Here is a 23,794-nt window from a genome sequence, read left to right on the forward strand (position 1 = left end):
AGAAATTCAAGAGTAACAACCTGATGTCTTCGCCTATACCTGTTTCGTTAGGCGTCCCACAAGGTTCCTCCCTATCCCCAACTTTGTTCAACCTAGTCATGGAACCCCTCACCACCTTGCTACAAGAGTCCAATATTCACTTTCACATGTACGCTGATGATACCCAACTATATCTCAAATTACAATCCCCCAAAGACATTTTGCTCCTGAACTCAACGATCAGAAGCACCCAATCCTGGCTTGCCGATAATCATCTCAAACTCAATGCTCTGAAAACATAGTTCCTTCTTATCTCACCTCCCGCCAAGACCTCTACCACACAACTCTGGCTTAAAGACCTAACTGCACTCAATGTCCAACCCACCATCGTAGACTCAGCAAAATCCTTAGGCATTACACTTGACACCAATCTCAACATGCAGCAACATATCAGCAAGGCAACTAAGGGAGCGAACTATCAAATCAATACCCTGAGGAAACTTAAACCCTTCCTCCCTGCCAATGATTTCCGAACTGCAGTACAAGCACTAGTCATCCCTCGAATAGAATATGGCAGCAGCGCCCTCTGCGGACTCCCCCTAACTACTACTGCTCCACTAAGAGCTTCTCTAAACGCTGCAGCGAGACTCATCACTGGTTCAAAAAAACACTCGCATATCTCCCCTGACTTTAAAAACCTGAACTGGCTGCCTTTCGAAGCCAGAATACATCTGAAAATCGCCTGCATGACGCACAAAGCTGTCCACACGAGCTCACCAAGCTATCTCACTCAGAAGCTGACAATCTCTGTTGGCTCTAGAAACACCAGAGGCACAAACAATCTCCTGCTGAAGCCTCAGATTCCGGAAGGAAAAAATGTATAAACGCTCCTTCTCAGGAATGGCACCCAGGATCTGGAACTCACTTCCCCCTGAAACGAGGCGTATCTCCTCCACTACTCTGTTTAAGAAAGAAGTAAAAGCTATCCTCATGGATAAATACACCTGAAGTGCTATTCTGAACGTTGTTAAGACTCCGCACTGTTCTTTACTCCTTGTCCGACCCCGTGGATTATTTGTTTTATATGTTTTAATGATTTGTGATTTTCTTGGCTACCACGTGTTTGTACTACTAGCATTTTTACTTACCTGTTTGACTATGTTCCCTCATGCTCCCCTTTTCTTTGTGAAGCGCTCTGATATCTGCAAAGATCTTGTTCGCGCTATACAAAACTTTCTAAATAAATAAATAAAATAAACTGAGACTTGGCTCCCCCAGCATCCGCCCTTGACATCGCCAACGCAACACCAATTGGCTACAAGATGAAACACTGCAATCTCGCCAACAGACATTGGGACGGCATACCCATTGTACACACAAAATCAATCACCTGCCCTACCACCGTTGACTAGACTGCACCAATCATGGAGCACATGAACTTCCAGCTCCACACAGAGGACATTACCACCGCCAAAGGTACCTTCACCTACACACCCCTAGGACCATGAACCTGCCTCAGTGATGCAATTGTGGAATTCATCAATACGCTTGCCATCAAATTCGATCACTTTGTATTCCTGGAAGATCTTAACTTCCACCTGGACGACACCAACTCCACCGACCTACTGGAACGATTGGACCTCATTGGCCTCAAGCAGCAAATCCCAGACCCCACACACAAAGCAAGAACCTGGTACAACCACCCCACTAAACTCAGCGGGTCGAACCACTCAATCATGCACTTCACCATTGCCAGACCTTCCTGCACCACCCTCAACCACAACAGCGCCCCTTCCACAGCTGGACCATGGTCACTCCGCACCAATGGACTGACGCCCTCAGCATCACCCAGCCCACCATAGCCACTGACCTGATCCGGGCAGTAGAGAACTTCAGTGCCTGGATCACTAGCTCCGCTGACTGAGTTGGTCCCACCAAACCACCCAGAATGCACCGATCCACCAAACAAGCCAGTTGGTATAACTCGGAACTTAGTATGGCGAAATGTAGATGCAAACAACTGGAAAGAAAATGGCGAACCAGCTAGAACACTGACTGAGTCACCTTTGTCGGCCCTCCACAACTACCACTGCCAGCTCAAAGCCATGAAAAAGGAGGCCGTGACAGACCTGATTGAGACTAGCACCAACCACACCATTGCTGGACTTCACCTGCGAGTCAGGCACCTAAAACGCGATCCCTTCCTCACAGGAACTCTGGGACGCACTCGCCGACCACTTCCACAACAAGATAGCAATAATCTGCAGAAACTTTGATCCCCAACCCACTGTCCTCCTCAACAGCCCATCAACCACTGCCGCCGATCACTGGCCCACCACATGGGAACAGCTCAGCACACTGAATACAAACACTGTAATGAACTCATCCACTTGGGAGCACTCACCGACCCAAGCCCCCACCTAATTTTCAACCTTGGAAGAGGTGAGATCAGCCACCAGCTCACCAGCATCCTTAATACCTCCATCACCACAGCCACCTTTCTTGACACCTGGTAACACGCAGAGAAGTACTGGTCTTCGGCAGACATTCCTCCCTCTGGAACATCTCCTGATGGCCATTGGAACTCGGACCCACCCACAATCCGAAAGACCACGCCCGTAACCTCTGCATCATCCTGGACAACGAACTCTCCATGTACCGTTGGGTCAACGCGGTCTCCTCAGCCTGCTTCCACACCCCGTGTGCTCTGCAAAGTCTTCACGAGACACTGCGTCAGTACCAGGCCCTCATCACCAGCCGACTTGACTATGGTACAGCACTCCATGCAGTACCACCACCGAACTCATGAGGAGACTCCAGACGATCAAGAGTGCAGCAGCCGGCCTGCTCCTCCACCTGCCCAAGAGGACCCACATCACCCAGCACCTGAACTGCCTCCACATCCAGAATATATACCAATTCAAGCTCCTGACCCATACAAAGCCCTCCACGACTAAGGACCCGCCTACATGATCCACGCCTGAATTTCCACCTTCTTCCCAGGAACTCCGCTCACCTCGCCCTCACACAGGTACAACGCATCTGCTGCACCGGAGGACGCTCCTTCTCCCTCCTTGACTCCAAGTCCTAGAACACCCTTCCCCCTCCAACTCCGCACCTCAGTCTCGCTAACCCACTTTAGTTAGGGACTCAAGACCTGGCTCTTCGACTGACTCTGCAGCATGGCACCTGGACACCCTCGAAAGTGATAAGCAGCACTTTATAAGTAACATATAATTGATTGAAAGTGAGTTTCCCAGTGACCAGGTGTGCCATATAAAAATTTTAATTTTTTTTTTTTAAATGAAACTTTATTCTTCATACTAAAGTGAAGCAAAAACGCTCTTTCAGGTCTGACGGGACATAGTTTCTCATCTGCGGCTCTCACTTTCATGTAGGCAAACCTATTGACTTTGCCAATGCTTGTTAAACTTTTGTCCACTAAAAGTGTCCTGGAAATAATTAAAAGACCTTTTTAAGTTCTGAGCTGCCCCTAGTTCTGTGCATTCCTTTACTCACTTGTGATTTAGGTTTAGTTTGTGTTTTTTTAATTGTTTATGTAGGGGTGAATGTTTTGCTGCCAGCATTTGCGTAGTGCATGTCTTCCCTTCCGGTAACAATATAGCATTTTTGGAGTCTTTTTGCCCTTTTCGTAAGGTTTTGGGATTTGCACCGACTGGAGTCAGTCTGTCTGTCATTGTGTTCAGTTATTGAAGAATGGTTTGTTTAGAAGAAGATGCTTCCTTCAGGCAGTTTGTGTTTACCTGGTCTTCTGTAGTGTTTGGATTCTTTCAGCAGCAAAGTCCCCATATTGATTCAGCTCCACAGCTTGAGTGATTCTTAATTTCTCCATGGCACAATTGTGCAGATGTCAGTTGCCTGAGGGCGACATTGGTTTGTTGCACCATCCAACTGTTTGAAGGCTGACAGTCAAACACGTATGCTTACCAAAGAATTGACACATAGCCTCTACAAGATTGGCTAGTTGAAGATATTTTTACGAAGACAGTCATAGTAAGGGGAAATTTACAGATGGAAAGAACAATGGATTGGGATGTGTTCGGAGGGTTATCAGTGGCTGAGATAAATTCAAGCCTTCCATCCATCACATTTTTGCGAGACTTAAGTTTGCATACAATGGGCTTGCATCCCATCCATAGCTTACTGTTTTTTAGCTTCAGCGTTGCTCTGATTTGCTTTGCTCCCATTTGTGACTACATGCGACTGTCATGTCTTTCTCTTTTGGTTGACCTTCCCTGGAGCATGAACTAAGTAATTGTTTCCATCCACTGCTCCAGTTTTTTTTAGCTACTTTTTTGTGTTAAAGCACCCTATGAGTGCTTGTGTTCAGTCCGTCTCCCAAATTCCCAACCATGTTGCTTCTTTTCTCCTCCCACACCGTACTCCATGCCACTGAACTCTGCTGTGCACCTCAGCACTGACACTGCTCTTAGCATCACTTTCTGCTGCGTTTGTTTCTGTTGCGCTGCTTTCTGCCGCACTTTCTGCCGTGCCGCTCTAATCCGCGCTTCCCTACACAACTGTACTTTACACCACTGTACTCTACTCTTCACCACTCTGTGCCACTGCACTCTACACCACTGTACGCTCTGCCCTGCGCCACCACCCCACTCTGCGCCACTCTAGTCCGCTGTACAATATGGCTAAAAGACATTGGCAAAGCTAATAGCCCTCGCATAGGCGAAACCTATTGGCTTTGTCAATGCTTGTTATACGTTTGTCCTCAAAGTGCAATGAAGATTTTTAAAAGCCGTCTTTGATTCCCAACCTTTACACTAGTTCTGTGTGTCCTTCGAGTCTCGTATGATCTACATTTAGTGGTTTGTTTTATTTGCTTCTGTAGGGGTGCACGTTATGCTGCCAGCAGCTGTGTAGTGCATATCTTGCCTTCTGATGGCACAGTAGCGCTTTTGGGGTCGTTTTTGCCCTTTTCATTAAGGTTTTTGGATTTTCATAACCGGAGTCGAGCTGTCTTTGTGTTCACTTATTGAAGATTGGTTTGTTCAGAAGTCGATGCTTCTTTCAGGCAGTTTGTGTTCACCTGCTTTTGCGTTATTTGCATTCTTCCAGCAACAAAGTACCCATATTGATACAGCTGCTTAGCTTGGGTGATTACTAGTTTTTCCGTGACACAATTCTTTTCCCATGTTCAGCTGCTGCATCCTGTGCTCCCCGCCCTCTCCCTGTGATGCACAGTTTATTGGTTTTGTGAGCCTAGAAGAGCATGCTTTTTAACACCATTAACATTGATTGTACATCCGCATGGTTTTTTGTGTCGATGTCTGTTGCCTGGGGCCGACAAGGATTCGCTGCACTAACCAACAGTTTGAAGGCTGGCACTCAAAAACTCATGCTTACCAAGAGTTGACGCATAGCCTGTTAAAGACTGGCTAATTGGAAATATTTTTCGAATGCAGTCATAGTGGGTAAAACTGTGAAATTTCCATGTGCTATAACAATGGATTGGGATACATCCTGGAGTGATTACCAGTGGTTGAGCTCAAGGCAAGCATTCCATCTGTCCCAATTTTTGGTGTGTGCATAAATTAGTGTGTCCTCCTAAGTGGGATGGGTCTGCCCATACGTTGGTCCTATGCACACTATCTCTGGAAGTAAGATATACCTGGCTGATGAGCCCTAACTAGGGGAAACTGGTCCTGGGTGCTCTTGTTCCGGTTCAGGGTAGACCTTCCCTGGCAATTCGGACTGGACCGTTCCTATTGGAGCAGAGTTAAGACTGATTTGCATATGGGTGGGTCCAGACTGAGGTGGCATGGTTTGAAAAATGAAGATGGACTGGAATGTGGCCCGAGTAATTAACAGTGGATGAGATTAATTAAAGCATTCCATCCAACTCCTTTTTTTGTAACACATTAAACTAAGAAAAAAGCATGGCATTACGTCCTTCAGAAAGTCTGTTCATTTTGTCAACTTTTAATGCCTTCCATCCTGCTAAAAGTAAAACGGGTAACAGCAGTCCGATCCGGTATGTTCTGCCCCTCATAAAGCTACACCCAGCCAAAATAATACAATGTCTGCTGTCTGTTATGCACGCTCAAAATAGAGTAAATGCATTTTCTGCCAGAATTGTCATTCTTTCATGCAGTCATGGGCAAGTTCTGTTGCCCATTGCTATGGGTGTAACGTGGTGCTATGAATTCTCCAGCGCAATAGAGTATTTTTCTCTGGAACGTTACAGCATATTCTCTAGACCTTTTTGGGTCTCGCTGGCAATGCATCCGTAAGGATGCATTTGTCCAGCTGGAGACCAATAGCGATCACTCTGGGGGGGAAGGAGGACAAGAGGGTGCGCAAGCTTTTCCAGGCTGGATTCGTGTGCACGAACGCGCACGTTCCGTCCTGCGCCGCCCTCCCATACTAACGCGCATGCATGCATGCACATAGACAGACACGCACACACACACGCACGCACTTACACTTACACAGACACGCAACCCCCTCCTCCTCCCCCACAGTCACACACGCATACACACAGACTCCAAGACGCACGCTCACACACATACACAGCCCGCCGCCGCGCGCACACATGCCCCCCCCCCCCCCCCCCCGCCCTCGCAGGCCAGCCACAAAGCGAAGCCCCACTCACCGGCAGCAGGACTCTTCCTCCCTTCTTCGGCACCGGGGCGCAGGGTAGGCTCCTGCCTGCTCCGGTGCTGCAAACAATCGCGGCTCTTCCGTGGGAGGCGGGGTAGGCTCCCGCCCTCCTACTTCCTGTTTCCGGTTGTCCCGCCCGGCCTGCCTGACTTCCTGGTCGCAGGCCGGCGGCGTAAATAGGTTTAAAAAAAAAAGCACAAAAGGGCACCGTCTGGGAAGATAAGTCTGAGACTGGTTGTCGTAGAGCTTAGGTGTAAACTTTGAACAGTCACTTTAAAGTTCTCTATCATGCTGTAAATTATTGTTAGAATATTTATACTTGAAACCTTTTATGGATCTAAGCATGAGCAGATGCAATTCAAGTTGACACTGATTTTAGTCGCTGTTTTTGTTAAGGCGCACTCTAGTAGCATCCCCTGAGCTAAAGTGTATTTCAGTTAATTGCATTATTCTAAAAACTAGACCAGGCTAAATTCAGGCATCGGAGTGTTGTGCACCCATTATACAAGTATTCATTGTAAGACAATGTCTCACCACTAATCAACTGAACTTCGATCGGGCATCAAACCCTTCATCATCATCCTCATCAAAGTTTATTTCAGATTTACCGAATTCATTAAAACGTGTATGTAATTCCTTACAAAGAAGAACAACTATGCACAAGTGTAATCAAACCCAATGTTAACAAAATTAATGGAACCCATTAATGGAATTTCATTTATTATTTAAAGTACAACATTACAATGTTTCGCACCAGAAATCCGTTTGGTGGCATGGACGCCAGGATCTCTAACTTGAGGTCGTAGGGAAGAAAGAGGCCCGAATTTTACAAACCTAGAACATTGCTTTCAGTGTTTCCCAACTGCGATCGTCCTACAAGTGGTCTCTACCAGAAATTGAAAACCACTGGGGTCATATGGAACATGTCCAGCTCTATAGATCTTTGTGGAATCGTATATGGCTGTTTGCACTCCAGTGACAAAAATAGCACGCAATTCAGATTTAATCCGCCAAATCCTTGAGGTATGGGGTTAGGAATCACATTAAAAAAAAACAGCAGTCGCCGTATTTCCCTCCCCCTTTACTATAATCCAGATTTTGCACCCGCCTAGTAATGAGTGGGTGGAGGTGACAGTTTTTGGGTCTCGCTGGCAAAATGCATCCGCAAGGATGCATGTGTCCAGCTGGAGACCTATAGCGATCAGTCTGGGGGGGAAGGAGGACAAGAGGGTGCACAAGCTTTTTCAGGCTGGATTCGTGTGCGCGAACGCGCACGTTCCGTCCTGCGCCGCCCTCCCATACTCCCAGCCTAACGCGCATGCATGCACACAGACACAGACACAGACACAGACACAGACACAGACACAGACACAGACACAGACACAGACACAGACACAGACACAGACACGCGCGCACACGCACTTACACAGACACGCAGGCACCCAGACAGGCAACCCCCTCCTCCTCCCCCACAGTCACACACGCATACACACAGACTCCAAGACGCACGCACGCTCACACACATACACAGCCCGCCGCCACACACACACACACACACACACACACACACACACACACACACACACATGCCCCCCACATGCCCCCCCCGCCCTCGCAGGCCAGCCACAAAGCGAAGCCCCACTCACCGGCAGCAGGACTCTTCCTCCCTTCTTCGGCACCGGGGCGCAGGGTAGGCTCCTGCCTGCTCCGGTGCTGCAAACAATCGCGGCTCTTCCGTGGGAGGCGGGGTAGGCTCACGCCCTCCTACTTCCTGTTTCCGGTTGTCCCGCCCGGCCTGCCTGACTTCCTGGTCGCAGGCCGGCGGCGTAGCGCGGTTGCGCTTCTGGGATGCCATTTAAGTTATGTAAATACAAAACATATTGCATTACAAATGCTATAGGTATCACATTTGCGAAAGTTATAACTATTGGCATTGTAAATGACAAAGCTATTAATTTAGCTATTTAAAAAAAAAACATAAATAAAAACTTTGCCATTTACAATACCAATAGCTCAAACTTTCCTAATGCGAGACCCATTGCATTGCAAATGCTTGTTAGATCTAGCGTCAGCCAAGACCGTTTGATTTTATGAAAATAGTTTAAAAATTAGACTAAAATTAGACTAAATTTACACAGGCTTTCAGCCAGTTTTCTTCATTGATTGGTCGGCTTTTTCATTCACATTTTTGTTCCGCCTCCTACAGAAGGGTGCGATACTGGTCTTAGCCCACTTCAGCCTGTGACTAATGCAGATTGACAACACTTCGCTGCGAGTGATGCCAATCTGCATTTTTCACAAGAGCACATCCACACACAAATTTATTCCCTTCAGTACCAGAGACTACTCTTTCTATATCTGCATTTTGTAACCTAAACATTTTTTTGCATTTGGCTGATAAATATATATTTTTTAATATTGGCCAGCTCCCTCGATATTTTTTTAATGACAAAGCTGGCATCAATAAAGCCAAAAGGCTTACTGCCAACGTCAGACATGTTGGCTTTGCCAATGCTTTTTGCAGGTATTTTCTGCACCCTTTGGGCTTGTGTTCTGACAAACTGTGCATATTTTTACACTCGGTGATAAACCTATTTACCTGAAAAGGAACATTTGGTCTGGGCCAATGAAAGATCGAATATGAAGTCACCTGGACAGCCTTCTCTAGTATGGCACCCAGAATCTTGAGGGTTGTGTTCAGTGAGGTGTCTGAAGAGGGGCTTCTCAGAGATGTTAAAGATTCAGTTTCCCCTTTCTCTCTCCTTATCAGCTAGTGGTCAATCCTCTTTTCTGAATTTGCATTTCTACACTGCATGTTACACCACTAGGCCAATGGATATGTAATGTGAAGGTTGTTGAGTTGATTTGTGTGTAGTGGCATGTTCTACAATTCTACTAGGAAGTTCTGAGAATCATTACCTTTGATGCTGTTTCAGTGTTTGGGAGATTAAGACGATGCATGTCATAATGTTTCGTCTCATTTTCCTTACAGGCGAGTCTGGTCTAGGGAAATCTACGCTCATTAACTCCCTTTTCCTAACTGACCTCTATTCGAAGGAGTATCCAGGACCCTCACACCGCATTAAAAAGACTGTCCAGGTAAGAATCATTCAAGGCGTCTAAAACCAGTTTTTGCTACTGTGACTGTTTATTAGTAGTCTCCTTTCTGGTTGGCTTTGCCTAGGACACATTAACATATGTTAGAGAAAAAACTGAGGAATTCAATTGAAACCCCAGTATTAAATTGCAGTTATGCTTGAATATTGAAACTGAAAAGCCATAATATTCCCAAATTACGGTTAAGACTACAGTCCTTAACTTGTACAGCAGCCGTGCAACTTCTTAGTCCCCAATTCATTAAGGGGGATGTTCATGGCCTCACCCTTGATGCGACTGGTGCAATTACAAATGTGATAAATCTTACAGTTGGGAATACATATCACATTAGCACTATAAAATATGTGACTATTAATGTAATTTGTTGGTTTGAGTGTTTTTCTATTCTTGACGTGCATTTAAGATTTATTTTTTGGTATAAATATTGTGTGCTCATAATCATTGGATTTGGTGTGCGAGTTATTGTTTTCATGTGTATTGTGCAAGGAATGGATTGCACTCCTAACCTTAACCTGTGACTTTTAGTGGTTTTCTTTTTTAAATTCATAACCATTTATCTGTTTTTTTAATGAATTTTTAAACCTATGTTAAGATGTTTTAACCCAAGCTAACTTTAACTACACTTTAATCTTTGTGTTTTTATGTCCATTTTGGGGATTGTTTTTGATCATATACTACATACAATGGTATCCTGCGCCCAACTCTTGTTGCGAACAGCCTTTGGCCAAAGGGCTACCTGCTGGTTTGTGGACCAGCTGATGGTCCAAAATCACTACCCTGATAACTTGATTCAATTTGAGGCCTACAAAAATCACTTTTCCAACTCTGATTCCTCAACCACTTTAACCAATTTACAGCAAGCGAAAGCATTTTCTTGAGTAAAGTTTTACTTTCATGCTAAGTTTGGTGTAATTTGCGTTTAGCATCTTTTCTGTTGTAGAGCAAAGACACCCCCCCTCTGTCAGTTTCCCTTGATTTTCTATGTCTCCCACCCTTCTTCAAAGCAAAATGTTTTCATTACAAGTCCATCAGTTAGTATCAAGCAAGTCCTTAGTTGAATTAAAACATGAATTGTATGTGATTAGTAAATGAGGTGATGAATCTTTGTTTAACTCCTTGCATTGCATGCTTGTGACGGAACCACTCCGTCATGAGCCACGGGTGCCGTGTGCTCATAATGGAATGGTACCGTCATGCCGCGACCGTTCCACCCACGCGGCATCAGTTCCCCGCCTGCTCGGGTGAAATAATGAGCGGGTGGGGCCGTGATGGAACCACTCAGTCATAAGCACAGCGCGCCCATGGCTCATGACGGAGTGGTTCCGTCACAAGCATGGCGGCGCCGTGTGATATTCCCCCCCCCCCCCCCCCCCCCCAGCGGAATTACCACCGCGGCCAAGGGGTTAAATCTCTCCCTGTTGACTATTGTCCTTTCTAAAAATGTTTTTTATTTAACCTCCCATTCTGTCCCCGTCTTGATTTTGGGACTCTCAATTGGTATATTTTAAATATTTGGCCCTCCATGACATGCATCTGTTGATGCATTTTATTCTAGTGTTCAGCTGGCTTTTTTCCATGTGCCTAACGTTGGGCGTTTTGATTTAGTTGGCTAGTATATATTTTGAGACTGTGGTCTGTGGCTATATTTGGTTGGAATGCATTTGTTGTTTGCCTTTCTGCCCGCAGTGAGCTAATCTCCTTAATGTCACAATTGCAGAGTCCCACAAATTAATATCCCATCTTGGCGAACGGAAGATGGTTCTTGCAAGGGTTTTATTCCCGTAGTTTAGAGCTCAATAGGTTTATAATCTTATTTCCGCATTAGGAAAGGGGAGATATAGAGCGTTGAGCGAAATGTGTGCATACAAACATTTCACTTCAGTGAGCAAAAAACATGTTTTCCTGTGGCTCATATTAGACCGCATAGTTTCTTTTCTTATATCTTACAAATGTTACCCCTACTGTTTTTAGTCCTAATTAGGATTCAAAGCTCATGTGCATGTGTAATTAAATGTCTAACCACCCTTGAGTAAATACACATCTGTGTTCGAGGGGTAGAAGCAGAAAAGGCTGAGTAAGAATGACGAAGGCACAAGGTGAAATCTGACATCCACAGAAAGACTTTGATAAAACTTTAAAGATCTCACCAGTAGACTAAGACTTCTAAGTTGCTCAACTTCTGGCGTTCATTTGAGCAGTGAAATTTGGTAGTATTCAGTTGAATTATGCTTGGTCTCCTTCTGTCTCCCCTTTAGTATGTGTAATTCGACATGGTTTTCTTCCCTTTTTGTGGGGTGCAGGGTTACTAGGTGCTCATTTTCTTTTTTAAAGATATGGATATGTATAGGGTGTTTTCTAATTTAATATCGAATTAGCCTGGATTGCATATAGAAGGGGGTGTGCGGTCTCATAGAAACATGGGTTTTCTCTGTTTTAAAATTCGTTTTTCGGAAGAGAACGAAAGGCAGTTAATGCTACTTTTTTGAGGGCTTCTTAAGGCTTTTCCCAGAGCCTTCCACACTTATTCTTGTTGCTGTTGTTGACCGAAAGACGTTGTTTTTGTTGACCTGGTGATAGTGATAAGATTATTAGGCTGGTCATTAAGTCTAGCATAGCAGTGTATCCACTAACTTTTAGTCCTATTCTTCAGCCCTTTAGGTTATTGTAATGGCCAGAATGACGAAACATGTCCATATGATCAGCAGTATGTGGAATTCGAGCTCTGTTCTTAAATAAAGAATAGTATTAAATACTGCTATTGTTGCAGGAAGAAATTGATAACCTATTACCATGTTAGTGATGGTGGATTAAAGGGTCACGATATTTTGATATTCATCGTAGTAGATCTGTTCTACAGGAGGTTTAGTTAGTAGCATACTGCTCATTGTCATGGTGAATAGTTAGTATTTTTTACAAGGCCATCTGCATCACCTGAACAACAGAAAGCAAATGCTGTCCCATTCAGTTCTTCTTTTTTTTTTTTTTACCTGCTTTTTAAGAAACGATGGATAGTGGACGTTTCCGTTATCGATCTGTTGCAAACTTGGGTCAAATTATTCGTATAAACAATATGTAATTTTCATTAGCCAAACTAGTTTTCACCAAGTGTTATCCACAACTTCCAATACTTCAGCCTTAAATGTAGTGGTCCTCCTGGTTTTACGTTCCAAATGTCCCATCTGTACACATTTTGTATTTTTCGACTACAGCTCATTGTTAAATTCCGTAAACCACAACAGATTGAAAAAATATGATTGGGTATGGACTGCAACTTTTTAGGATAGATTACCAACTCTTCCCTTGATACTGAGGCATTCTGGTAAACCTAAAGAAATTTGCTTGTAGCTGAAAAAATAACAGCAAAGAAAAATCATCAAAGAATGCTGTGCCTCTTCTCCAAAGCACTTCATAAGCAGCTGATGTAGCGCATGATATCGGCATGCCCACATTTAGATTCTTATTAGGTCTGTTCGGTTTTTAGTGACGTACATCTATTGCCAGTATTTCCCAGTGTGTCTGGGTTGCAGTTCATTTTTGTCTGGTGTATTTTCCCTTTCCTTGTGATCTGTGCTTATCCTCTTGTCCAAGTTTAAAAATTAATGTTTTATTAATAAATAACAATTAGAACATTGAGTATAACTAAGGGCGATCATTTTTTAATACTGTACTCTTTTTTTTTGTTTTTTTTGTAATACATAATAATCTTAGCAGCAGCACATTATATTACTAAATATATGTATGTGTAGATATAGTAGTAATTATGTCACTACAGGAATGTGAAGTTAGTGTTTGACTTCGAGTCTTTTTACAAAAAACAGTCCATTGTCTAGACTTAATATTAATAGAAATAATTATTACATTTTGATGACCTTCAAGCTGGGTTTCGTGAGAGGAGTCTATTCGGAACAGAGGCTAGTTAGAAGCATATGTGGCTGTAAATACAGATCCAGTGCATACTCCTCCTGTTAGTGTGGGGCTTGGATGAGTGCAAGTTGTTTTTCTTCAAAGAAGTCTTAAGTTACAAGGTACCGCAACTCCATTTATTGCTGGTAGTGCCCATGGGCATCGACTCCATTGTTATATTGTTTTCTTTCCGCTGCCGGGTTTGGACATATGTCACCAAGCTCTTGATCAACATTGTTGCGTGATGTCGCAATATTTTCCTTTTGATCCATTCTTTTACTACTAAATTAACTAGCCACTCTTAATTGGGCGGTTTCTGACTCAAAGCTTGTTGGAATTGATTGTTAAAGGCTTAAAATGTCAACGTGTTAACATTTCAGACTCTTATCAACATAGTAATTCTGGTTTATCTGAAATGATGTAGTTATCTCAAAGTTCCAATTGAGTAAATTCTAACTGTGATGGTAAAGGAAAGGTTCCATGAATAAATAGACCATGCTAATTTAAGGTTGGGCTATGTTTTTTTTTTTTTGGTTGTCTTCTTTTTTGATCTTCTTTCGAGACTGAAGGAGATTGAATGTAGTTTACATGACGAGCAGTACACAGGCATCCAATGAATGGTTATGAATACCGTTACAAGAAAATGCTCAAAACGCGTCTGACTACGGTTCAGCACATCAAATCCCAAGTAAAACAGTAAAAAAAGAAGCTTGTGCAACTACTTCCAGAGCTTGCCGCAATTCCGCTCCACTTGAAACCAGATAAGCAAACTTTGTACAGAAGGGGGGTGCACCAAATCAAAGTCCATTAACTCCAAATGTATCCGAAAATATCTTTGTCGTGGAAAGTAAGAATTGGACATCCGCCAACGCGTTTCAATCCACAGCTGGAACTTTATCAGGGCTGCTTGTGGGTTCCATTGAAGGTCTTTCCGTTGGCACGTTCCACACTCCCATTCTGGCAGTGTGCCCCCTAGCCCACTTTACGCGGGGTTGGGCACCCATTCCCATTGCTGAGATGCTCGCCTCCCCGGTTCTGCAGGTGTTTGCCCCCAGCCGGAGCCGCGTACAGCCCACACGTGAGCTGAAAGCGGGCCACCAACTCCGAGTCCTGGAAGGCCTGCAGACCCTTCAGGACTCTGAGTTCGCTAACGTCAATCGTTCTTGGGCACTTAATTGCCAAGTCAGCCAGCAAGAACATTGTTTTTTGTCTTTTTTTTTCTTTGAACTCGTTCTTTATTCCCCACAGCATTTCTTCAGATGCATTTGTACCCTAAGCATTGCTCTCGTTGAACATTAAGCTAGGGCCTCCACCACATCTGTTTATTAGTAAAAGGTCATTAAATAGTAGATGGTAACATGTATATTACATGTTTTATTCCCTATCCTTTATTTTATTTTTAGAAGTAAATTATTTGAGCACTGTCAAAAGGCTGCACCTATTTGGTGGCAGTCTCTTCTTACCTGACCTAAATTGAAGGTCAGTCATTAATCTGTTCTAGGCTTGTTCAAGGTTCAATTCTTGCAGGTGTGAGGCCCCAGTTTCCTTGGAGATTATCATACTAATGTGATCTAGTATTTATTGTTGGCATGGAGATTCCTCTCCTCTGATCGCTGTGGAAGATTGGAATAGTCAGCCACTACCTTCTCTGTAGAGGTAAAGTTATTTCTAGAGGTAAATAATTCAACAATTGGTCTTTGAAGAACATGTGCCTGGTTGTGCCAGAAAATGACGCCTTAAATCAAGATGGAGTTGATAGTGCCTTTTTAGGAATTAAAGGAAATGGTTTCGATCTGGTTTCGATCTATCTCGCTTTGTTTACAACGATTTGTTGCCCGATTGTGGAACTTAATTACTTCGTTTTTTTAGTGTTTAAATGCTGTGAGTTTGGGTGTCTATGCTAGAGGTGCTTGCAGTCCTGTTGCATAAGGTCTGCCTTTTCTCGGTGAGAGGAGGTTATAGAACAACTGAATGTGAAGTACGTGCGTTTGTGTTTGAAAGCTAATCTTGCCCAGCTCCTGAATGTCATTCAAGTTGTGGACATGGTAAGAAAACTTGTACTGCTGTTGCATGTGCTGTATCTGGTTGTGTGCGTCGGGTAGCCAGAGTGTTCTGTGCTCAACCTTTTTATGTGTGTTGGTATTAAAGATTGTTCTGATGCTTGATGTGCTTTACCTATTTAGAATAAGTTGGGGAAGCTTGCTGCCCGTGTTGTAATGTGTGAAGATTTCCCTGCTCCTACTGTGCTGTAACAGTTGTGTCTGAGGGAGAAGCTGCAACAGTGACCTGTTTGTGTTTAGTTACACAGCCTTTATAGTAGGCCTGGGCGGTGAACTCCGCTTCATTTGTGGAGTCTGTGTAGTTTTCACACTCCCAGAGTTCCGAAAAACTCAGCGTAGCTGATTTTTTTTTTCCCCTTGCTCGTCAACATTAAGTTGGTGACCCGGGAAAATCCAATGCTAGATCGCTTCTCAGCGAGATTTCTCAATGCAGGCGGTCGTGGATGGTCGTTACTGATCACATTGAGAAGCCTTCCGATCGCATTGAGGAAGCTGTCGCTAGAGTAGAACTCCTACTCGAGCGGCAGAAAGAAGCAGTGCCCTCTTGCGCTGTGTGATGCCATTTGCATTGATTTTACAGCGCGGGACAAACACCCGGTGCTAAAAATCTGTTCAAATGGCACGAGGTAATGTTCTCTGCCGCTCGCGGAACTCAGTGTATCTTGGCAGTTTTTTTTGTACGTGAAACTCCGCCCAGGCCTACTCTATTGCTTATACCTTCCATGTCCTGTGTGCATACCGAAGTTACACTGCTGTGTGCCTGGGCTGCACCTGTTCGGTTTGAGGGAATTTCGCACTGGTGCTGTGTGAGATTCACCTGAAGACCACATATAATATCAAAAGCCCAAACTATTGCCTTTGCTAATGTTTGTTTTCATAATTTCTGCTGGACAACTGCTCCTGTTCTTGTTTAGAATTGACTGTAGGGTGAAAGTTAAGTTAGGAGAGAGTGAGGAGCTCACTTGAGCTGTGGCTGTCCGATGAACTGTCCATCTGGGTCTATGGTTCGCCATTCCAAATGGCAGTGAAACTTGTCCTTCAAGGTCACGGTGAGCTGTGTGCCCTAGAGGAGCACCTCAGAGTAAAATAGGAGAGTGCTGAGTAGCTCAGAAGTCCTTTGAGGGAAGTGGACCCTCGCTGTTTTGATTAACCACCTTATGAAGGTTTTATGTGTTTACGGATCTGCCAGTCTGTTTAGCTATTCACACCCAAATGTTTGTGGCTTTGTTCTACGCTTATTGTATGACCTTTAACTTTAATAATGAAAGTTATGTTATGTTATGTTAATGGGCATTTGTTGAGCGCACTGTCACCATGAGTTTCCTGGCGCTGATAGGACATTGAGACTGTACAGGAGAGAATTTATTGGGAGTGTGAGAAGAGCAGAGTTTTTAAAGATTTCCTAAGTAATAAGAGTGAATATGAAGTCTTGAGTGAAAGTGGAAAAGAATTCCATAATTTGGGAGCTAGATGAGAGAAGCTGCGGCTGCCTAATTTGATAAGTTTAAACCGGGTAGTGACTAGAAGCTGAAGGTGAGTGGACCTCCGGGTACGGGAAGGGCAGTAGGGGGTAACCAAGGACTTCAAGAAAGCAGGGGAGGGACCAGTCAAGGCTTTAAAGACTAGGCAGCCAACCTTAAAGGCTATTCTTTCACTAACTGGAAGCCAATGTAGTTGATGTAGTAAAGGTTTGGCCGATTGCCATCTGGGGATTTTAAATGCCAGTCTGGCAGCCTGGTTTTGAATGATCTGTAACCTAGACAGCAGGGATTTGGAGAGGCCAAGATACAAGGAATTGGAGAAATCCAGGCGGGACATCACCAATGCTATTAGAACTTGTAGCAAAGCTTCAGGGGTCAAGAGGTGGGCAGCTTTCCGTATCCTGTGTAGCTGAAACATACAGGAAGATGTTACGGCGCTCACCTGGGCCTTAAGAGTGAGCTCAGAGTCAATAATGACACCGAGGCTCTTTACACAGCCAGCAGGAGAAGGAGACGGACCAAGCTCGGATGGCCAATACTGGGGACCCCAGTGGGAAGCGCTTCTCCCAGGGAGGAGGAGCTCAGTTTTCCCAGGATTGAGCTTTAATTGATTTTGATTCATCCAATGCTGGATGTGAATCATGACCGCCTTAAAGTTGGTGATGGCGTCCGGGGAGGAGAGGGGAAAAATAATTTCTAAATCGTCAGCGTAATTAAATACGGTGACGTCCCAACTACCCAGGGAGTGAATAAGAGGCTGAAGATACAAATTAAAAAGGAGGGGGGACAGAGAAGAGCCCTGGGGAACACCACAGGGTGATGGTGCACTGGTGGCGTTGAAGGGACCCAAACTAACTGCTTGAAATCTACCCTCTAAGAAGGATTTAACCCAGGACAGGGCGAGCCCGCGGACTCCGGCGGTCTCGACACGGTGGAGTAAGATGTTATGATCCACCGTGTCGAATGCCACCGACAAATCCAATAGGACCAATGCCTGGGGGCGTCCTCTGTCAGCATTACATCTGAGGTTGTCCAACACGGCGAGGATCACAGCCTCGGTAGAATGGGCTGGTCTGAAACCGGCCTGGTTCATTTCCAGGAAGTTGGACTCCTCGATGAATTGCGAGAGGCAAGTAGTCACATGTGCCTCCAAGATTTTAGACAGGTAAGGCAAGAGAGATGGGCCGGTAGTTGGCGAGGACCGCTGGGTCCGCGCCAGTTTTTTTTAACAAGGGCACCAGTACGGCCTCCTTGAAAGAACTAGGGACTGTGCCAGAATTAAGGGAGGTGTTGAGTAGGGGTAGAATACAGTGCAGTAGAGCATGACCAATGTCACAAAACACAGAAGGGGGGCAACAATCCTTAGGGGAGCCAGATTTCACCCGAGTAGCCAACTTGGCTAAAGAGTCGGGATCGAGTGTGGGAAAACAGGTCAGAGTGGAGGTGTTGATGGGAGGGACTACAGCGATAGCTGAGAGAGGGGAAAGAGGGATAGACTTTTTAATTGCCGAGATCTTGTCAATAAAGAAGGTGTTCAAGGCATTGCATGACTCTGCGGAAGGAGGCAAATTCGGGAGTGTCCTGGTGTCCGTTGTTCATTCACCGAGAACCTTGAAAATCTCTTTAGATTTATTGGGGGCTGTTGATATTCTCTCAGAAAAAAAAGCAGACTTAGTTGAGATGATGGCTTTTTTATATGCTTTGCGTGCGAGCACGTACGCCTCCCTTTCTGCACTAAAATAATTGCGCCTCCACCTGCGCTCCAATTGGCGTAGCTCGAGGTGTTGTGATTTTAGTGTTGAGTTGAACCATTTGTGGGATTTGCTATGGCGTGAGCGAGGGAAACGGGACAGGGGGGCGAATTGGTCGCTGGCAATAGTAAGCCAATGGGCGATATTGGCGTCCAGTATATAGACGCCAGGAGCATTACTGGGTAGGGGCGGAGTCTCCGCAAGAAAGGAGAGAAAGGCAGAGGAATCAAGCGCGTTCCATTTCCGGGCGATCCCACCCTCCAGAGGAGGTGGCTTAACCAGGCCCTTTACAGAAATAGAGGACTCAATCAGCGAGTGGTCAGACCAGACGCAGGGGGAGATACTCGGACAGGAGAGCGATACCCCCTGCGTCCAGATATGATCCAGAATGTGGCCCCCGATGTGAGTAGGGGTGGTGACATGCTGGGACAGGTTTAAACTGAGGAGTGCCTCAAGCAGTTCAGTGGCGTGGGGGCCGGCATCGGTATGGTTAAACCAGTAATTGAAATCACCAATCATGGCGATGCGGGCAGAAGAGGTCATCAGGGCGGCGAGCTGTTCACTAAGGGCAGCGGGGAACAGGGGCATAGAGATGGGGGGGCGATATAAGACGATAAGGGTCAAGGCACCAGCTTCCGTTGCTAGGTTGATGACAAGATTCTCAACCTCAGGGAGACATAGCGAAGAAGACGCAATAAGTGTCAGATCTTTACGTATGATTGCCGCCACCCCCCCGCCACGACGAGCTGTAGGCCGGTTGGCATTCAACATGTAGTAGTTAGGAGGTAGGGCAGCCAGGATGTCGGGGAGGGAGAGATCGGACAGCCAGGTCTCAGTAAGCAACAAGACTTCAGGGTTCTCAGCTGTCAACAGGAGAAAAATATCGACGTGATGTTGGGGAGGGAACGTGTGTTAAGATATAGTATACGAATCTGGGTCTCGGACGAGGTGGGGGCCGACAAGGATTTTTGGGTGAGCCTAGGACAAGGTGTGTCAGCCGAAATGCCAAGGGATACAAGGCGGTCCCAGATTGTAGACCGAAGAGCGCAGGGAGGGTGCTGTAGACCTCTAAGTGTGGCAGGAGAGTAAGTAATGGAAGGGGCAGCGCCCCAAGGCCCTGGGCCCGTCTGGCCGCGGACGGGCGCAGACGGGCTTGCCTTAGGCGCGCCCGCTGCGCACGTCCGCTGCGCGTCCTGAAGTTACACATTGAAGTATGAATCTGTGGGGGCGGGAGGGGGCGTGGCCTAAGAAGTGGTCGTGGCCAACGGCCTCGGCGACGGCGGTAGGAGCAGAGTGAAGGTGGGTCACGTGACAGCGCTAGCTCCGCTGCATGGCACCCAAATGTACACAGAGCAAGGCTTGAAGGCAAGAGTTTAAAAACAAAGATTTAGGCACAGATAAAATACAGTTTGCAGCTTCTCCCGGCTTTCCGCCTCAGGAGATGAGGTCTAAGCAGAGCGCTTGTAGTCAGCGCTTATGAATCCCAAAAGGGCGGGAGGGGCGTGGCCTAAGAAGTGGGCGTGGCCAGCGGCCTCGGCGACGGCAGTATGCCAATATCAAGTCCGTTTTCATGGCCCCTTCCCTTGGGGCTTAGCTAGGTTCCCAGAGCGATTTCAAAGAACCATCAGATCAGGGCTACCCTGACAATACCACTTGGGAAATGACTCCCAAGATAGGTGGGGGTGCTTTATACCACTTCATATCACTTGTAAGATTTATTGTCCCCTGACAAGAGCCAAGACCATATTTGAACTTGACAATGACTAGAGTTTTTCTCTTCACCCTCCTGGCTCTCAATTCAGGAGGGGTCTGTTGCTACCCAGCTCCTGCGTCTTAGAATTCTTCTGATACGTCCTGTGGTTCCTGATCTTCTATTCCATCTAGGAGGGCTTATTCATGTCCTCTTCTTGCCATTTTCTGAACTTGAGGGCCTTGATGCTGAATGTCTAGTTTAGGCTTTTTTGGGCATCTTGGGGAAAATGTAGCCGCCATGTGGTTGGCTAGAAAGAATTTCATCGGGAAGCAGTTAGTTGTGATGCTGTTCTGGCCACAGGTGTGAATTTTAGCCCTTTATCAACTTTCCTTCGCAAATTTAATCATTGTACCAGCCACATTTTTTATTTGGCTGGTGCAATGATGAAAATTGATTCTAGTAAAAATTACTTTTTCAGAGTTGTTTCTTTACTAATTCCACTGGATTTTTTTTTAATGTTGTTTATTGTTTTTTTTTTCTTAATCTGGTGATAAAGCATTGTTTTCACAATTTTCTTCTTCTACCCATCAGTGTGCTTAAGTCGATTTAGCATCTTTCTTTGGCCTTGGCCAGGGTTCTCTAATGTCGGTCCTGAAGGGCCAGATCAACGCCAGATTTTTAGCATATCTGTCCCTCCAGGACCGACATTTGAGAACCCTGGCCTTGGCTGTGCACAAATGGGTTGGTCTGCTGGCCTCCATTGGTGTAGATTTTGTTGATGTTGACGTTCCATACCTTTATCTGAAGAGGTGTGAATAGTCTTCTACCAGGACATGGTGGTTCTTCGGACGGTTACATTCCTCATTTCATTGGCCCTAATGTAGTTGCATTTAAATCTAGAGGCCATTCTTCCGATGATTTGACCTAAATCCCATGCTGCTATCTGCTGAAGAAACATTACGCAAGTCTAGCTGACATTTGAGTTTGGATTTTACATTAAAATGGCAAAACCCTTTAGAGTCTCCAAAGCTCTGAAAGGTTTGCATTCTTTATAAATGAAGCAGAAACAACTAAAACATCACGCCTGGAAGTGTTGAAGGAAGTTTTTTTGAAGTTGAAATGGCCAAAATGTCAAAAGGCTTTCATTCGGTTTACGGCTTTGTGTTAGGATTTCTTTTGGGGATCACATCAGAGGACTAGAGTTACTGTTAGGGCTAGCATTAGACTTTGGGTCAGGACTCCAGTTTGGCCCATGGTTTAGCATTGGGCTCTGGGCTAGGACTAACAATATGGTTAGCATTCTTATTTGTTTTAGGTGTTGGGGTTAGAGATAGTCTTACAGTTGTAGTTTGGGAATAAGGTAAGTTTTAGGGTCCGCAATATGCCTATTAGCTTTGGTAGGGGGAGATTTAACATTCGGTTTCATCTCAAGGCTAAATTTAGGCACAAGTTTAGCATTTGGCTGTGCTTCAGGGAGTGGGAGAGTGCTGTGTTTATATTGAACTTTAGTCCACTTTTTTTTTCTTTGTAGTCATAAAAATGTTTATTTGTTTTTTTTGTACTTTGTACATGCCAATTCTTTTTGTTTTCATTGCAACTGTGGACGTTGCAGTTTATCAATTTTGACATGCATCTCTTTCACAAGGCAGTAAAACAGTTCATGCTTCTATTACCAAGAACGCAGTCTCGGGCATCTCAAAGCCCAACATTTCAGGGGAATTATGGGTCCTCTGAGACTTCATTCTCATTCCCTTAGACAAAGGCAACATCATTGGCATTCCGAAGACCCGTTCCCATGGCAGACATTTATAGTGCGGTAACCTCTGTCACTCCACATGCTTTTGACTAGCATTGCCGTCTTCTAGGAAAGTATGAGCTGGTCCACTTTTTTTGATTGAAGCCTGGTCGAGCAGTCGTCTTCTTACCCCTCACAGTGTTACAAGTCATGAATCGGACTGACAGCCATTTGGGAAGTAGACTGAGCAGGATGACAGAAGGGCGAAATTCCATTGATGACGACACTGGTACTTGGTAAAGAAGACCTCCCTCCTCCACTGTGCTCATCAAACCATGCCCTCTGTTAGCATGTGCAATGCTGGATGTATGACATTACAACGCATGCTTTTACCTTGCATGCCTTTACAACGCGGTTTTTACAACGCAAACCTTTACAACGCATAGCGCTTTCAGGTGCTGGATAGTGAATAGTTTAATTTACTATTCCAACTCCAGTCCCCGTGGACACTAGGGAAGGTGTTGGATAGTAAATTAAACTTATTCCCTATCCTAGAGCGCCCCCCAGCGCAATGCGTTGTAATGGTTTGCGTTGTTAAAGTTGCGTCGTAAAGGCACTGCGTGGTAAAAGTTGCGTTGTAAAGGATGTTTCCCGCAATGCTACCCCTACATGGTGGGAAAACATGTAGAAACTGGGCGTTAGTGGCTGGTGTACCCGAATAGACGACTGTACGGTCATGCGCTAGGAGAAACACACACAAGAAGGGCTACCCTTTAAAGTGGCCGGATTCTTTTAGAGAAGATTTTTTTTTAATTGTCCTGGACACTGATGCAGCTCTTCCCATGAATTTTTAGAGAGTAAGATCAGGGACTAAGTATTGGTGCATTATTTATTTATTTATTTTTATTGCCACCACTAATTAATCTGTATTTACATTTCCTTTTCTCATCGTCTCAGAAAAATATTACACTCCCTGTTGGCTTATTAGGTCTTGCCTACTGGCTGCTTTTAATTGTTCGCAAAAGACCTCTAGTGGACCATAACAGAAATTTTAAGTGGGAATTGTGTCACCCTATTGGTTACCATTGATGTGCTTTATTGTCAGTCATTTGCTTGCTTGTTATTTGATGATTTTTCTTCCTCTGCGGTTTGTCCCTTCCCTGTAGCATAGCTACTTTACCATACTTTTGACTGATTTGTACCCTTCCACCGTTCACATTAAGGGAACTACATTTTTCTTTTGTTATCAGCGTTACATGCAAGTGTGTCTGTTGTTCCTTTTTGCACTGCTTTTCTTTTTGTGTTGCATAAGCCCGCCTCAAACAGCTGCCTCTAGGTGCTCTGTGTTGGTTCCTACTCCACCATCCCATCCATTGCTTCTACCCACTCTGGCATGTTTTTTTTGTTTTACTTTCCTCTCCAAATGACTTACGCCATCT

At 45.0% G+C, this 23,794-nt stretch overlaps 1 protein-coding gene across 1 annotated transcript in view; it reads left to right on the forward strand.

The window, feature by feature from the left end:
* LOC144798814 (septin-7-like) overlaps positions 1-23,794 on the forward strand; it is a 240,577-nt gene that overhangs the window by 108,048 nt on the left and 108,735 nt on the right. Inside the window, exon 3 of the mRNA XM_078669860.1 lies at positions 9,608-9,714. Coding sequence (XP_078525986.1) covers positions 9,608-9,714 — 107 coding nt within the window. The remainder of the gene's footprint in view (positions 1-9,607; positions 9,715-23,794) is intronic.

This window comes from Lissotriton helveticus, chromosome 12 (assembly GCF_964261635.1).
Source record: "Lissotriton helveticus chromosome 12, aLisHel1.1, whole genome shotgun sequence".
Lineage (NCBI taxonomy): Eukaryota > Metazoa > Chordata > Amphibia > Caudata > Salamandridae > Lissotriton > Lissotriton helveticus.